At 46.7% G+C, this 13,043-nt stretch overlaps 1 protein-coding gene across 1 annotated transcript; it reads right to left on the bottom strand.

Moving 5' to 3' along the window:
* Positions 1-2,978: 2,978 nt before the first annotated feature.
* On the bottom strand, positions 2,979-4,640 carry LOC125541764 (ARGOS-like protein). Its single transcript, XM_048705099.2, has 2 exons — positions 4,397-4,640; positions 2,979-3,855 (listed from the first exon to the last, which is right to left on the bottom strand). The coding sequence occupies exon 2, from the start codon at positions 3,694-3,696 to the stop codon at positions 3,256-3,258; it is 441 nt and encodes a 146-aa protein (XP_048561056.1). The 5' UTR covers positions 3,697-3,855; positions 4,397-4,640; the 3' UTR covers positions 2,979-3,255.
* Between the last annotated feature and the right edge of the window lie 8,403 nt (positions 4,641-13,043).

The raw sequence follows: 13,043 nt of genomic DNA, 5'->3' as shown, positions 1-13,043 counted from the left end.
CTCTGCTGAAGCACTCTGGGCCAGAGACATGCACCCTATTGCTGGTTTGCGGGCCTCTGTCATGGCCATCTCCGTGAGCTCTGTTTCTGTCAACCAAGCCCTGCACGAGAATAGATCTCGCATCAAAGCCTGGCTCCCTGGGGTCGACTGGAATACCTCTTCTGACGCTGTTAGGGCGTCTGTCTTCATGTGGCCGCGGCACGTATGACCCACTCCTTGGAGGAGGCGTGGGCACTCGACGGCGACCATCGCGATCGGCTCGATGATCATACTGCTCCTGGTTTCTGTACTGATCACGCCGCTCTCCACGTCCCTCACGCCTCGGGGGCGCTCTCGGGCTATGGGCCGACTGGACCGTATCTGCGACCACATATCTGCTATGGATCCTATCCCGCGACTGAGACACGGCCGTATTCTGCTCTCCTGCTGCCCGGAGCAAGGCCCTGATCTGCGCCAGACCTCGGCCAGCTTCTGACTGGGAAGGTTGAATCGACTCTGCTATTCGGGCAGCAGCTGCTAGGTTTTGGATCGGTGTTCGGTATACCTGAGCCGGAGGTGGAAAAAGCTGGCGTCGGCTGGACTCAGGAGCACGTTCACGAGCGTGATCGTCGAGTGCGCGCTGGAGGTTCTCCAGTCGAGTGCGCTCAGCCAGATTGGCCAGGCGAGCCTGCTCCAAGGCCTGGGTCTCGGGTGTATCTCCAACTATAGGAGTAAGCAGGGCATCCATGTTTCGGCGACGAAGTTCTTCTCTCTGCTGCGAGGAGAGAGGCTCGGGGCGGTACTCCTCGTGAACGCGCGACGGACCTCCGTTCCCGTCACCTCCGTCTTCACGATCGAAGCCAGGAGGGCCGCGTGGTCCATTGACCACCAGGACTTCCGCTGCCGAGTCGTTGCTGCCGCACTCGGATGCAGTCTCTACGGAGCCAGTCGACAGATCGAACAGGCCGTAGAGAGACTCGTCGGGCTCGATCGCCGCGACTTGAGGGGTGGCGGACTGGCGGGCCACCGCATGCTTCACCCACCGTTGAAGTCTCGACCGGCCGGTGCGCTTGCTCCGGCAGGTCGCGGGGAGGGAGAAAGCCGTTGGAGTCGACTGGTACTGGGTCGACGGTTGCCGCAGGAGGACGCCGCGGACGCACGCGTGAAAGTGCGTCGCCCCGCGGGCGGGGAGCGCGTCGACGTCGAGTGGTGCCTCCTGAAGCCAAGCGGAGTCGTCGGCGACAAACACGAGCGCGCCGAGACGGATCTCGCGGCCCTCAGTCAAACCTCTGCCTGGAATCATGGTGATGGGGATCGGAAAAAATTGCAACTTCTCCAATAAGTCGCTAAGACACCTGCCACAAGGTGGGCGCCAACTGTCGTGGATCTAAGACTGACAGTAGAATGGGGGGTAAGTATGAGGAGGCAAGATCCTAGCTATGAAGAAGTTGTACACGCGAGTTTTACGAGTTCAGGCCCTTCTCGGAGGAAGTAACAACCCTACGTCTCGGTGCTCTGAGGCGGTTGACTGGATTATACGTGTGTGTGTGTGAGTTTACAAAAGATGCCAACCCCTGTCTCAGAGGAGGGGGTGACTTATATAAAGTGCGGCAGGACCCCAGCTCCCCTCCATTACACAGGATTCAATGTTCATAAAGGAAAGGCGTTACTGGTAACGTCTATAGTAAAGCGTCATAAATGCTCATAATGCTATGGTTTAAGTCCTGACCATTGCAGAGTGGAGGGTTCCTCATCTTCTGGTGGTCGAGTGTCTTCAAGGTGGTCGAAGTGAGTGCATCTCCACGGTCGAGTGGTTGATGGTTTCTCTTCGACTGTTTCTGATTCTTTGTAGAGATGTCCTTGGGGAGGGTAAGTTGGACAGGTCCATGACCCTACCCTAGGTACATAGCTTCATCACCGGGTACGGCACCTTGCGAGCCATGGCGAGAGGGAAGGGTCCCTCTGCGGCGAGAGAGACGGCGGATGTGTGTTGTCTTTCTACTTGGGCGTTGGTCGGGCTCACTTGCCACACTCTGTTGCAAGCAGGTCCTCGTCATGCTCGTGTGTGCCTCATCCCTAGATGGCTGTTTGGCTGTAGTCTTCGGCTAGGACAAGCTTCGAGCTTTGTTTTCCTGTAATTTTTTTGAGCTTGTGCGACCCGTTGAGTTGTAAGCCTCCTAGAGTGTCCCCTTGTATCGTTTGGTCGTGGGGTGTGCGTGTGTGTTTGTATTTCCTGGCCGGTTGATGGCTTTGTTAATTCAAAGCCGGGCTCTTCGCAAGCCTTCGTTCTAAAAAAAATAAAACCGAACCTACTTACTAGGGTTCAGCTAAACCAGTTTGGAGGATCTGCTTCAGAAGACGCGGGTGTGCATCTACATACTTTTACTGAGCTTTCTGACACAGCTTACATAAAAGATATTGATCTCAATGCAGTAAAATTTATGCTTAATCATTTTTAATTAAGAGGAAAGGCTAACATTACCTATTTTCTGCTTACAAAACCATGCATCTACATGCTAATATTACATGTTTCAAGCAGGAAGACCGGAAGCCACTAGCGCTTATGTGGGAACGTATTAAAGAAGTTGTTAAGAATTGTACTAACCATGACATGAAAGAATGGTTAATTATTCATGTTTTTATAAAACTTTAAATCTTTTATCAAAGAACATGCTTGACACTGTCGCAGGAGGAACGATCATGGGAAAACAAGTTGCTGAAGCAAAGAAATTCCTAGATGGTATGCAAGAAAATCATGATCAGTGGCATGTTGAAATCTTCAAATGATGCATGTTATCAAGTGGGTGCATGTTTTATGTAGCAGCTGTAAACATACATGAAAGCTATTGCCTGGTATCACAAGAAACAAGTGAGAATAACGAAGGCTTATTGATATTAAAAAATAATAAAAATTTCACAATCAGGTGCTGGAAGCCTCGAACCATAGTGAGCCCTCTGTATTCAAGAAATTAAATGGCTTTTGAAAATGACAACATCAATTATCATGGTAAAATACGTAAATTCATCTCCTTGTACTACAATGTTTCGTGTTAATATGGCAAAGCATAGTTAATAAAGAAGGCGCAAATTAGTCACGGCGTTGTTCTGACCAAAGGCCTCATTTAGCTGGACAAATCCCATGATAAATACTCATTTAGTATACGGGGAAAAGCAGCAGGTACCTTCTAGGCTTCAACTGATGGGCATAAACTTGATTCCATGACTACCCTATCACCAAATCCAAAAGAAAAAACAAGAAAAGGACGTACTAGTTATCTACAGGTAGGCAGTCGGGCCCGTCGCACTGCGGCCGCCTGACGTCGGCATGAACGCCAGCACCAGGAGCATCACCAGCATTGCCACTGGCACCAGCATCAGCATCGACGGAGGCGGAGGCAGCGGTGGCAGGACGAGCGGGAGGATCACCAGCGACGCGGTGACGAACATGAGCAGGAGGAATGAAAAGTACTTGCCGAAGAAGCTATCGCTGCAGCTGCAACGACTGGGATCCTCCTCCGTGCTGTACCGTGCTTTCTGCTCGGACGGCAGAACCATGGGCAGGGGCGATGACGACGACGTGCTTCCGGCAGCTCGTGCCCCGCCTCTGCCGCTCTCCATGTCGTCGGCTGGCGTGGATGCGTTGCACTTGAGGCCACTGTTGATCAATTCTTGGATGTCCTCCGACTCGGAAGACTCATTTCTTGCGCTCAAGAACATGAGGAGCTAGCATGGAATTTGATACCTCTCTCTGCTCTTTCCGTGACGATCGAGTCTTCTTAAAGTGCAAGATAGGGCAGTGGTAGAGCTTTGAGTCGAAGCAGCTTTGGTAGCTCAGAATTCTCGCTGAATCAGATCAGATCTGGCAATCTACAAATCCTGTGGATTGTTGCGAAAAAGGATATCTTATCAGCATGTGAAGCAATCAAGCTACTCAGTAACCAGTCTTTTCCTTGCGTAAGCTTTACGTGTATGTATACCGCTAGAGGTTCCGTTTTACTACATTTCAAGAAGAAAACTCTGTAAAGCCATAGAAAAAGGGAGGACAACATCATAAAGTAGACAAAATGGCATTCCTTGTTCTTTCAGAAAAGGGACCCGGCCAGCCCCTAAATTTTCCTACGAGTAAACAGGGCGAAATGATTACCCCAAAGACCAGTTCCCAACTAACACAACCATTACTAATTACATCTAGTATCTGGGAAAGAATCCCTAACTATATAGGTAGGACAAAAATAGCAATCAAATATATACTCATTACTAATTCATCCGTGAGTCCCCGAGTAGTACAATCCAAGCATGCAATTACTGATCCGTGTGTATGTATGTAAGCAAGGTACGTACACACCGACAAAAATAGATATACCATCACATGCATAGGCAGATGTCAACGTAAAAATCGAAGCATGTGTATGTCTACCTGGTGAAACCGATGGCACATCAGCTAGCATCTTTTCCTGGGCATCAAGCTTGGTATGCACATCGGCAGTGCTCCAGCACCGACCGGGACTTCTACGATCGCTGGTTCATGGACTGGGAGATGCAGACAGGCAGATGAGAGCAGGAAGAAAAAGAACGAAGGCGGGGAAAGGGAGGGCTGGATGCAGTGCATCCAGCCGGAGGCCAGGGGTAGTATTAGTCGTCATGGCGTCGCATGCAAGTTGTGGCGATGGTGGGGGAGTATTATAAGCAGGGGGGGATGGAAAGGAAGGGGGGTTCGTCTCCCCTGGCCTCGTACGTGTTTCTCGCTGCCCTCTTTTTCAATTTCTATGCAGCTGCCCCCACCCCGCTCGCGGCCTTGGTCGGGGAGCTCGTACGATCCACTCAGGTGCCAGCAGCGCGGCATTGTTAATCGCAGCGGAAATCTAGGGCCGTCGATCGATCGGTAGTGAAGCTACTTTGTTTATGGTTTTAGCGGAATCTTGACTGTCTGGCCGCGTCCCTCATTGCGGAAAATACTTCTCTCTTTTTTCTTTGGTTGGTCCTACGTGTCACTCTGATTTGCAGCTGTAGATTTTTCTTGGTGCAAATTCATATATGAAAGGAGCTTCCAATGATATAATTTTTAAAGTATTGTACATCTCATGTCTTATTAACCTTGTCAATATTTAAAGGCGGTCTTGAAAAACACATTAAGCCCTATATAGATGAAAGGGGAGTATGCTATTTCTCATCTAATAGTAAATACGCACGTGCAACACACGTTAATATTTACGTAATATATTAATTGCACGTGGATATTAGTTATGCTATTATTTGTGTGTTGATTATGTGATTACTACAATATTTGGTATGATATTAAATGCACGTTAAATACGTTTAACGTTCGTCATTCGAGCAGTCTAGGTCGTTGGATTGACTTAGTTCAATGGCCAAGATCAGTTGGATCTGCCTTTTGGGTCTTCTACTGGTCAATGTGTACGTGCAATGCACATTAATTCAGAAAGTATATTAAGTGCATGCGGATATTAAATATGATATTATTTATGTGTTACTATGTAATTAGCACTATATTTGGCATGAAATTAACTGCATGCTAAACGTGTTGAGCGCTCGACATTAAAGCAGTCTAGGTCGTTGGATTGACATGATTTGATGTCCGAGGTTAATTAGATCTGCCTCTCTGAGTCTTTTTATATTGGTATAGATATAGACATAAAAATTAACAAAGTAGTACCGTCTAACTCCTGTGCCATTTGATTTTATGTGAAACTTTGCAGATTTTTCTTTCTTTTTTCTTTTTTTGTGCTAATGTCACTTAGATACTAGTATTTAATTAATTCTTATCTTTAGATGAGAGCCGGTCGCATCCAAATATTTTTCACGGTTGCATGATCGGATGGTGAAAGGGTGCAACAAGGCCGGTAATTGCAGGCTATGTGTCTCGTATTAATTTTAGAACAATAACGTTGTTGCCAAAGACGGTGGAAGCTATTCGCATTGAGCAATTTAGACTGATCTGTGTTTTCAATGTAAGCTTTAAGAATTTTACAAAGGTTGGCACGAATAGGTTGACACAGATAGCACATTCGGTTGTGCAACCAACTCAAACTGCCTTCATGACAGGACGACAAATCCTATAAGGGGTTGTGGTCCTACATGAAACGTTGCACGTGTTATCTTCAAAGAGGATTTTGAAAAAGTGCATGATAAGGTCAAATGGCCCTTCCTCCAGCAAGCCTTACGTATGAAGGGGTTCAATGAAGCTTGGAGATCACAGGTGGATTCATTCATACAGAAAGGCAGTGTCGTGATAAAGGTCAATGATGACACAGGCAATTATTTCCAGGCACGTAAGGGGTTACGAGAGGGGGACTTCATGTCTCCTGTGCTGTTAACATTGTAGCGGATATGTTGGCAGTACTTATTAGTCGGGCTAAAGAGAGTGACCAAGTAGGAGGACTCGTCCCCCATCTTGGAGAGGGGGGCGTCTCCGTTCTATAATAAGCGGATGATACTATTATATTCATGGAACACGATCTTGCAAAAGCTAGGAATATGAAGCTTATTTTATGCCTTTTTGAGCAACTGTCTAGGCTAAAAATCAACTTCAATAAAAGCGAAATGTTCTGTTTTGGAAGAGCCAAAGAAGAACAAGACGACTAGAGAAACTTGTTCGGTTGTGAAATGGGATTCTTACCATTTAGTTATCTAGGGATCCCAATTCATCATAGACGTTTAACAAACAAAGAATGGAAATGTATAGAAGATATATTTGAAAGAAAAAAATTAAGTTGTTGAAAGGGCAAGCTAATGTCTTATGGAGGTCGGCTGGTTTTGATTAACTCAATTTTGACGAGTTTGCCGATGTTCCTCTTATCTTTCTTTAAAGTATCGGTAGGGTACGGAAATGACTAGATTTCCACAAATCCCGATTCCTCTGGCAAAGCTATGAGGCCAAGAACAAATACAGACTGGCTAGATGGGATATCATGTGTAGACCAAAAGACCAGGTGTGTTAAGGATCGAAAATTTAGAGGCAAAGAATAGATGTCTGCTTAGAAAATGGCTATACAAACTATCTATTAAGACCGAGGGCATGTGGGTACAAATCTTGCGAAATAAATACCTACACTCTAAGACTTTAGCCCAGGTGAATGCAAGGCCAACGGACTCACCCTTTTGGAAGGGGTTAATGAGGACAAAAGTAACTTTCTTCCAACGGGTGAAGTTCCTATTGGTAATGGTACCACTACTAGATTTTGGGAGGATACCTGACTAGGGGAGACGATCTGCAATACCTTTCCTTTTATAATATTGTGAAACATAAGAAGGATTATGTCGTAACAGTATTAAACTCGGTACCACTTAATATCCAATTTAGGAGATCCCTTGTAGGGGGACGTTGGAATGCTTGACTGCACCTGGTCCATAGGTTGATGGATGTTCAACTTTCAAACCAGGCAGATACAATTAGCTGGAAGTTAACCACGAATGGAATTTTCTCTGTGAAATCCATGTATTTGAACTTAATTGATTTCGGGCCATTGTCGAGGTCTTTGCACATATGGAAGATTAATATTCCGTGTCGCATCAAAATCTTTATGTGGCTCGTCCACAAAGGAGTCATTTTGACCAAAAATAATTTGATGAAAAGGAATTGGGTTGGTAACTCCATGTGTTGTTTTTGTGATCAAAATGAGTCGATTAAACACCTTTTTCTCGAGTGTCCACTTGTAAAATTGTTATGGCGATCAATTCATATAGCTTTTAACGTTCATCCCCCAATGAGCATAAACACGTTATTTGGGACGTGGATTAATGAAGTGGACACACACATAGCTAAACATATTCAGATAGGGATATGTGCACTATTTTGAGATATATGGAACACTAGAAATGATATGATTTTTAATGGGACAAAATTCACTAATTTTTTGCAGATTAACTACAGAGCTACAGCTTGGATCTGTATGTGGTCATTACTCACTCATGCGGACTACAGGGAGATTTTGGCTATTGCGTGCAACCGCTGGGAGACGGTAGCACGGGATATCTTCAGTTGATTTGGATGGTGAATTAATAATAGGCTAGGTGTATAGGCATCGTAGCCTGTTCTTTATCGCCGGATGTGGGGCGTTATCACCGGACGTGGCGCATTATCGCCGGATGTGGCGTTTTACAGATTTATTTTTTTAATTTTTGCTCGGTTTATGAGCTTCCTTGGAACTTAAGACCTTGTTACACTTTTTAATAATATGGCTGCATGCATCAACTGATGCAGAGGCGCCGGAGGTCAACCTCCTTTTCCAAAAAAAAGATACCAATAGTAAAGAGAGAACCATTATGAAGAGCGGGAAAACCGTGGAATATTGTTGTTCATATACACAACACATTATGGCATGTATAATGGATGGTAAGAAAGTTTTATCTTAAGCCCGCCACATAATTCAGAATAGACAATAGAGAATTATGTACAATGGATTATCTCTTAGTCTTATCTTTGATAATTGTATATTGCTAAATAGGTGGTCTACATGTCTGGATTATTTTTTATTATTCCTAATGTTCCTTGTACTACCATGACAGGTGATGAATACATCGGCTCGCTCTGGTGCTTGTAGTCGTCGGTAGGTGGTCTACATGTCTGGATTATTTTTATTATTCCTGATGTTCCTTGTACTACCATGACAGGTGATGAACAGATCAGAAGTGCCCCTCCCCCCCCCCCCCCCCCACACACACACACAAAAATTTGAAGTTCTGGGAGTGTCTCAAATAAAACTTATTTAAGTTTGACCAAGTATGTTGAAAATATATACTAACGTCTAGAATACCAAATTAGTCTAATGAGCTTTTTTATGAAATACATTTCAGTGACATATATATTTGGTGTTGCAGATATCATCACATTTTTCTGTAGATTTGATCAAAATTAGGCAAGCTTGACTTGGGACAAAGCTAGAACTTCAATTATTTTGGACGGATGGAGTATAAGCAAATGTTAAGAGCATCTCCAACGGCAACCTACAAAAAACCTTCCGCATCCATCCGCGGACAGGGTGAGGGGGCAATCCATGGACATAGATGTAGAAGGCATCCATCCAACACTAGCCGCATACATTTTCACAATAACTCGAACCAACCGGACGAAATTCGTGCAAACATGACGGATTTCATATAAAATGACCAGATTTTCATATAAACATGACGGGTTTCATTACAAATACATGAAAGCGGTGCTAGGCGGGCTAATCTAAATGATCGCCGGCGTCCGTGACCACTGCCCTTTTCCAGTTCCGCCTCCGTGACCACTGCCTCCGGAGCCCCTGGAAGTGAAGTTGTCCGCCTCGACATCGCCACCAAGCGACTAATTGGTCGTCGATGCTGAGCCCACCAAGCTTGGCGTCGACAGAAGGGGAAAAGTGGTGGCCTTCTTGGGACCCGAGTGGTGGCGACATACCGTGCACTACTCTTCCTCGCTGTCGGAAACGCATGCAGACGTGCCGGCTTCTTCGTGGTCGTGGCGCTGGGGCGCGGCCTCCTCGTCGTCTGTGTCGCCAAACAATGCCTCGCCCGCGTCGTCCTCCTGCTCCTTGCCGACGGCCGCCACCTCCGCCACCCGTTGTCGGTACTGCCAGCGGGCGAGGCGGATCTCGCGGGCGGAACGGTAGGACTCGAGCAGTGCCTCCTGCTCCGCCAGGTCCGCGTTCGGCGCGACTGCCCTGCCGACGGTGACCTGCTCCTCCGCCTGTAGATGCTTCTGGAGGAGGTTGTGGTTGTAGTTGGCGTCGGTCTGCGCCTCCCTAAACTGCTCCTCCCGCTCCTCACACACAATGTCCATATAATGGGAACGGGCCTCGCCGATGGTCAGGGTGCAATGCACTGGTGAGGGTGCGGCGGAGGAAGAAGAGGGTGGTGTTGGATCGTCGTTGGAGGCGTCCTCCATTTGCACGTCCTCTGGCTGCCTACCGGACTGCCAGTCGGCGTCATGGCGGCCATGGCCTTCTTTCTACTCCAACGCCAGCCCGTCCCAAACAGCTTTGGCCGCGGAGGGATCCATGGTGGGGAGTGGTATAGAGAGGGATGACTGTGGCTTGGGCCGAAGCGACGGTTTATATAGCACCGGTGGGCGGCAGACGGGCGGACGGGTGCGCCGGAGGAGACACCTCGGCAACGGCGTGTCATCAATGCGGGCGGCAGATGGACGAATGGGCGGCCGTCGTGTCGACGTCGTTTGAACGCACGACAGTCGCCTGCCGGAAAGTGGCGTGGGCGGCGCTCTCTCGGCCGGCGCGCCGCTTCAATATCAGCGCCAATGAGTGGTCGTGTCCGCTCTAGACGGGCATGAATGCGGGCGCTGGCGCTCTGGAGCGGCGCTGACCAAAAACACACGAGAGGGGTGAAGGGTTTTAAATGGGTCAGGATGGTCAGAAACGGACTTGAAATCGGTCTAGACTCCCGCAACCTTCCCCACTTTTGTTTTCGGTTTTCAGAAAGAAAAAAAATCATGTCCGGATCACTCCGCAGACCGATTCAGGTCCGCGTTGGACGGCTTTCACGGTCCGGACAGCCTAGCCTGAACAATTGCGAGAGGTTTATGGGTTGGCCTTGGAGATGCACTAACATATCCTTATTGCATAACAACGAAACACGTAGTCTTGATGCAAGAGACAAATACGGATACCTACTCGTATCCACATGACAAGCCTCAAACTTGTTAATTTTCCACATGAATCACATGGCAAACACTGGTGATTAGTTAACCAGTGCGTATTTTACAAGTCTACAATTATTATAATCGGTATAGATAACAATTCTTGCTTTGTGCATTTTTTGATATAAAGTGATGGTGATGCACGAAAATGCATGGAGACAGTAGGGGCTGAAACTTCTCTGAGCAGATATATGTTTTGACTCCTTTTTGCTGCAGAACACACGGGTGCCCAAAAGCCTGCTTTTACTGAATGTTGACGATATTGAGATGCATAGTAGCCTTAAAATTAACCAGCCCGTTGGGCGAATTGTAGTTTCTGCCCTCTCTGCAAACAGAAGCCAGAAATGGATATACATCTTTTTTCAAATACCACTATACTATTAGGCTTTGGCGCTTGGTCATCGACATACTTGGCCTAGATCACTTGGACCCCTCCGCCTAGCACCTTGTGGGAGCTGTTTTTGAGTGGTAGGATAAATGAACCGAAATGCACAACCCAAATAGGCGTGTAATGGCCTCCTTCACCATGTTGTCTCTTGGATGATATGGAACGAGAAAACTCTCGAGTGTTTGCCACAAGAGTGCGCCATCATCGAATTTTCTGCAGATGATTGTCAATGAAGCGAAGCTTTGAGTTACTGTGGATGCTAAAAAACTAGGACTTATTATGTCATGTGAGTAATTGTCATGCAATTGTCATGTCGCTATTGTGGCCCCTTGTAAAACTCTCTCTCCTTATTTAATATATAGAGCAAATATTTTGCCTCTGTTTAAAAAATAAATTAGGCAGGCCATGATTTGCTTGGGGAAGTCAGTGTTGAGTATCGTGATTATTAGAAAAAACGAGATAGACTAGAATTTGTTCTAACTTGTCTTATACTTTAAATAGATCAGTGTACTCCTATATATATGCCCATGAGGCTCAATGATAAGGATCAACGTGATGATCCTATAGTTTTTGCCCGATCTTTCACCGCAAGACAATCAAATAGAAAAACTTCTAATCACAGGAGTAATCCGCGTAACCTGAAGACGAGGAAACAAATCCAGCAAGCAACGTGATGAAGATCACCACGCCTCAAACCAAAGCACGATAATCCTTGATGAACACAAGAACCTCCGCAACAATCTTTATTAGATAAACGGCATCGCCGTCCCCGGAGGGATGCTTCACCAAAGAAACACAACTCGATTTTTAGACTAAAATTCTCAACCCCCAAACCTAATGCGCCCCAGCTCCTTATATGGAGGGTTGAGGCGCCCGGCCTAATGGGCCTCGACCTGACTTGGTTGGACAGGCCTAAAACCAAGCCAAAACTCACAATTATTAAAAATCTAATTATTAAAAATAACAACAACACGCCTAGCTTGGTGGAGTCCTGAAATTGGGATTCACCTTCTCCGTCGTGCCCGTATCATCCTCCCCCCCCCCCTTCAAAAAACGTTGTCCTCAACGCGTGAGGGTCTGCTGGAAAGGGTGGCATGATATCAACAAAAGAATCACGCTTTTGTGCCATCTTCAAGTCTCGCCTGCCTACCACTCCACATCCTCCCTCTTGGTCTGCTCGACTGGGTTCAGCTGTGGGTGCCTTTCTTCTCCACACACGTCTGGGCATATGCGCCACCACCTTCTTCTCGTCCACCTTTGCTGGAGTCCTTTGTTTCTGAACATGAACCTGCTTTGCACTACCCTGCAAAAGATGAGTAATGCCTGGGCCACACAACTGACGAACATGTCCATCCTTGCCTTTGTGCATCCGCACTGCTGCTCCAACAAAACGCCTCAAAGGTGTGCTAACAAAATTGCGCTTGTCACCCCGAAGCACCTCATGCACTGGGACATGATCAACACAAATATCATCAGTCTGAACACCTGTGTCAACACAAACTGGAATTGTAACACATGCTGCAACATCTTTCCTCTCATCAGAAAGAGGTTGTACTTCAACTGGCTTGTCACTAACAAGAACAACAGGCTTGTCATCTACAGGTATAGCTGAAGCAATATCAACAATGTCGCTCTGTGCATCATGCTCCTCATGCTGCATCTTAGCTAACCTTGGCGGCTTAGCCTTGCGCAACCTCTCCTTGTGTACCACCAGCTCCACATCAGACTTTATTTAATCATCCTTCATAGGCTTCAAAGTCTGCTGTTTGCCATCATGCACAGAAGAATATGTATTTGCTCTCCCAGCATGTGTAACATTGCGATCATACTGCCATGGACGTCCAAGTAACAACCCACACACCTCCAATGGCAACACATCACATTCTACCACATCAACATAGTCACCAACTATAAATGGCACACGCACTTTATGTGTAACCTTCAGCATACTACAACTATTCAACCACTCAAGATGCTTAGGTTCAGGAATACGCCACGTGGACAACCCCAATGATGCCACCA

The sequence above is a fragment of the Triticum urartu genome, chromosome 2A (assembly GCF_056163025.1).
Source record: "Triticum urartu cultivar PI428250 chromosome 2A, HENAU_Tu73, whole genome shotgun sequence".
NCBI classification, from domain to species: domain Eukaryota; kingdom Viridiplantae; phylum Streptophyta; class Magnoliopsida; order Poales; family Poaceae; genus Triticum; species Triticum urartu.
This window is presented reverse-complemented; position numbering and strand designations above follow the sequence as displayed.

Coding starts and splice junctions, on each gene's coding strand:
- LOC125541764 (XM_048705099.2), bottom strand. CDS start 3,696: ATGTTCTTGAGCGCAAGAAATGAGTCTTCCGAGTCGGAGGACATCCAA.